General features: G+C 37.6%; 1 protein-coding gene across 1 annotated transcript; it reads left to right on the forward strand.

Annotated features, from left to right (window-relative positions):
• The first annotated feature begins 2,880 nt into the window (after positions 1-2,880).
• On the forward strand, positions 2,881-4,275 carry LOC130974482 (uncharacterized). Its single transcript, XM_057899360.1, has one exon. The coding sequence runs from the start codon at positions 2,881-2,883 to the stop codon at positions 4,273-4,275; it is 1,395 nt and encodes a 464-aa protein (XP_057755343.1).
• Positions 4,276-4,923: the final 648 nt, after the last annotated feature.

Here is a 4,923-nt window from a genome sequence, read left to right on the forward strand (position 1 = left end):
AATATGATTGAGGTTCAATTTATATCCTATCCAATATAATTTATACAAAATTCTACCCACACTTTATCTTATTCTCTGTAGATCGAATTCGCAATCCAACCCTGTCTAGATATTTTTCTAAATAAAAACTTAATCAGCATTGAATGTAACCCTACTAAAAGCGCTCCGCTGAACGTTGACTATATTTAGTACGTGCGCAAGAATATTATGATACATGGTTTTAAAAATAAAAAACAAATATAAGTAGTACGTAGCGTGATAACTCATACGTGTTTGATTTTAATTTGATTAAGTTCCTTGCACATTATATTAGCCAAGCATACATGTCATGGACTCGGAATTAATATCTTAGGGCATTCAAACAGTGGATAATTTCTTCTCCGTGGCCTGTGGGTGTGCATCAATATGTTTAGATTGGTTAATTGAGAGGAGAAATGTCTGCGTCGAAATTACTGCGGCGCCCAAAGATTAGGACACGAATATTGGATCCATGTGGCTGCCAATGTAAATGGTAGAAACTAGAATCAGTCTTGTACAGGAATTCGTTTTTAAAATGCACAAGAAAAGGTTAATTAGATTGAGATAACAAGTTTAATTTTAAATGTAGTGATAATATATATAAACCTTTTTATATAGTTATTAAATACAGTTCTACTATACATATAAATTTTTTTAACAAATAAATTTAAATAAATCAATTCTAATCCAATAAAATCTATTTACATAACACACGTAAAATTACATTATTCTTTTTCGTGTTTCTTCTTCTTCTTTTTTGTGTTTCTCCTCCAACATTTGTATCCTACATTTTTCCTCCTCCTCTTCTTTCTTTGCGTTTCTCCTTCTTTTTCTTCATATTTTTTCTTTTTCTTCCCATATTTCGTCCTCTTCGTATTGTTACTGTTATTGTTGTATTTGTTTTCTCCTCTTTTTCTATTAATTTTGTAATATTATGTATTTTTTTTGTTTGATTTTTTCCAAAAAAAAATTTATAAAAAAATAAAATAAGAAGATGAAGAAGAAGAAGCAACAAAAGATGAAAAAAAAAGAGGAAGATTTTTAAATTATGCAAAAATTATCAGAATAAAAATACACTGAAATTTCTTAATAATAACATATAAATTTCTTGGTTTTTACACCAAAATTTTGCTATAAATGCACAAAAATATTTCTTTAATGTATTTTTCCTTTTCTTTTCTTATTTTTTCTTTTTTTAGTTGAATGAATGTAGATTCATCTTTTTTCAAGTAATTTTAATTTGCAGCATTATGTGTTTTTTTATTTTTCTTTGTTTGATTTCTTTTATTTTTATTATTGTTAAGAGAGTAAAAAAGAAGAAATTTGAGAAAAAATAAAACAATAAGAAAAAAATGAATAAGAAAAAAAAAGATGATGATAATAAAAAAGAAGAAAAAGAAGCAGTAGAAAATGAGGAGAAGGAAGAGGAAGAGTTTTGAATTATGCAGAACTTATCAGAATAAAAATATACCGAAATTTCTTAATAATAACACATAAATTTCTTAGTTTTTACACCAAAATTTTGCTACAAATGCACAAAAATATTTTTTTAATGCATTTTTTCTTCTTTTTTTTATTTCTTTTTTATTTTTAGTTGAATGAATATAAATTCATCCTCAGGTTCCTCTTTCTAGTAATTTTGTAGCATTATGTGTTTCTTCTTCTCTTTTGTTTGATTTTTTTATTTTTATTCTTATTAAGAGAATAAAACAAGAAGGAAAAGATGAATAAAAAAAGAAGATGATGATGATGAAGAAGAAAAAGAAGCAGCAAAGATGAGAAGGAGGAAGAGAAAGAGTTTTGAATTATGCAGAACCTATCAAAATAAAAATACACCGAAATTTCTTAACAATAACACATAAATTTTTTAGTTTTTACACTAAAATTTTGCTACAAATCTCAATTAACTCATAAATGTATTAAAATTATTTAATAATTGTGACACACAAACTCAGTTTGAAAACAACACACAAATGACCGATATTATCAACAAAAACACATCCAAATCAATTTTGGATCAAACAACTTCATCAATATGGCAAAAATTATATGATAACGATAACGATAATAATAGCAACGATAACGATAACGATGATACGTATAAGAAGAAGACGACGATGACTATAACGATGATGATCATGATGATGAAGACGATGAAAAAGAAGGAGGAAAATGAGGAAAAAGAAGGAGCAGAAGAAATTCCAATAAGAAAAGAAAGAGGAAGAAGAGGAGGAGGAGGAGATGATGTTGATGACGAACAATAACAAAAGAGAAAAATAACAAAGAAAAAGAAAAGAGCGAAAAAAATGTGCACGCGTGAGTGTAAATAACTTGATTAGACTTATATGTAAAGTTAATTCTATTTCATAACGGTAAATAATAGATATTTGATGATGTAATAATACATAATTATATTTACATAAAATTTATTTATATTGACTGTGTATTAAAATTATATTTTAAAATAAATTTAGGGCAAAAAACCAGTATAAGCCAATGCCATCTCAAATTGACGTATATAAGCCAAACTGAAAATCGTTTCAATAATGCGCAGGATCTTGTATATATATAATTCGAACCAATATGGTTCGAACTGCAAATGAGAGTAATTCGAACCGAGACAGTTCGAATTACAACCTAAATTTTCTTCATAAATCGAACCAGGTCGGTTCGAACCTTGAGTGCACATAATTCGAACCCAGGAGGTTCGAATTATAGAGAGAGAGTCTGGCCTTAGTAATTCGAACCGGGCTGGTTCGAATTACACAAACCTTAGTTCGAACCGGGCCGATTCAAATTAGTGGGAGAGAGACCTCTATATAACCGTTCTAAACGTGAGTTGGTCTCATTAGATGGAGTAAGATGGCTAGTGAGGAGAGTTTTGTTGTTCTGGTTCACCACAGAGGATCCATTAAGAGAAAAACTCGTTCCGGAGTGAAGTTCACAGATAAGGATCCTCTCTGTATTGACGTGAATCCAACGATAAGGTATGATGACCTTGTTAGATCTGTGCTGATGAAACTTGGCCTGGAAGGTGCGAAGCGGGTTAAGAAGTTTTTCTATCGCATTCCAGTCTCGATCCTGCACGATACGGTGAAGTATGATTGTCTCACGATTGGTAGTGATGAGGACCTGCAAGTCATGTTTCTTTGTTGGAGGCAGTTTCCGGAGGTGAGGACACCAGAATTGCTCGCAAAGCTGGTTGATGTGGTATCCAGCTCAGGGGGTTCGAACCGGAATACCACCAATGTAGCCACGGCAGCTGGTTCCAGTTCCAGGGCTGCCGTGGCTTCTTCCTCCGTCCCAGTGTACGAGCCAGCGGTCCAACTTGTCGCCTCCCCGTCTTTTGCTGTTGATCTGAATGACGGCGTAGGCGACGAGGTAGGATCCTTTGATATTCTGCCGAATGCCTTACAGGGCGTTCCACTGGTTGGCGTCGGAGACGGAGTCTTGGGTAATGCAGAGGAGGACGACGTCGAGCCGGATACGATTGAGGATGACAGCGGCGACGAGGTTGGAGTGAATGGGCCTGCATTGGCGGGCGGTGGTTCTAGCTCTGGCACACAGCAGTATCCACCACATTTTTCCTCGTTGGACCTGAACACCATGAGGCATGAGGGGGTTTTAGGGCACGCTGTTGGATTCGGAGCTAGAGATGCGGAAGGGACTGCTGGTCTGACAGAGTTCCAGGTTGGTCAGCAATTCCAGGATAAAGATGAGGCCCTGTTAAGTGTGAAGACTTACAGCATCCGGCGAGGGGTACAGTACAAGGTGGTGGAGTCCGATCACCGCCGGTATGTGGGCAAGTGTTCCGAGTTTAGGAATGGGTGCACATGGTTGATTCGACTGAGTCTCCGGAAGCGCAAGGGCATTTGGGAGGTCAAACGGTACAATGGACCTCACACTTGCCTGGCCACATCCATCTCGAGTGACCACAGGAGTTTGGATTATCATGTGATTTCGGCGTTCATTATGCCAATGGTTAGGGCTGACGCATCCGTGAGCATAAAGGTGCTCCTGAACGCCACGGCAGCGCACTTTGGTTTTAGGCCGACTTACCGGAGGGTTTGGATGGCAAAGCAGAAGGCTATTGCCCTCATCTACGGTGACTGGGATGAGTCATACAACGACATACCTAGGTGGGTGTTGGGTGTCCAGCTGACGATGCCTGGTAGTGTTGCGGTCCTTAAGACGAGCCCGGTTCGAGTTGGAGGACAGGTGGACGAGTCTCAAGCGTACTTCCACAGACTTTTCTAGACTTTCCCGCCGTGCATCGAGGCATTCCGTCATTGCAAGCCGCTAGTCAGCATTGACGGCACACAAGACGTTGCTCATCGCGATTGCATTAACTCCGAGCAACTCTTGAAACCAGACCCAGGCTGGACGGCCACCCTCGATGTATATATGGAACTCTGACAAGCACCCGCTCACGTAACGGCCGTCCACTGGCAAACCCAGCTGGTATGCCACGTCCTGGAGTGTGATCGTGCACTCTCCGAACGGCATATGAAACGTGTGCGTCTCGGGACGCCATCGCTCCACGAATGCACTGACAAGGGCCTCGTCTAGCCGGAACCATCGGTCGTTCAGCCTTGCAAGATGGTATAGACCTGCCATTGATAAATGAATTTTTGTCGGTATAGAAATTATCAAGTAATCAATCGTAGTATAGTCTAAACCGACGCAAAATCCATCATCAAACAAATCTACAATCTATAATCGAGAGTATTAGTCCCGAGTCGTTCTTCCCTAGGAATGCTACAAGGATGCATGTTATTGGTTAAGTGGTCTTTTGTGGCTTGAAGAGTGTGGCATAAAAGTGCTAATAAAAGAAAACAACAATCAATCAATATTAAAAGCCTTGGCCAAGGTTGAACATCGGAAGTTCCATCACTATAGCTTCCT

This window comes from Arachis stenosperma, chromosome 4 (assembly GCF_014773155.1).
Source record: "Arachis stenosperma cultivar V10309 chromosome 4, arast.V10309.gnm1.PFL2, whole genome shotgun sequence".
Taxonomy (NCBI): domain Eukaryota; kingdom Viridiplantae; phylum Streptophyta; class Magnoliopsida; order Fabales; family Fabaceae; genus Arachis; species Arachis stenosperma.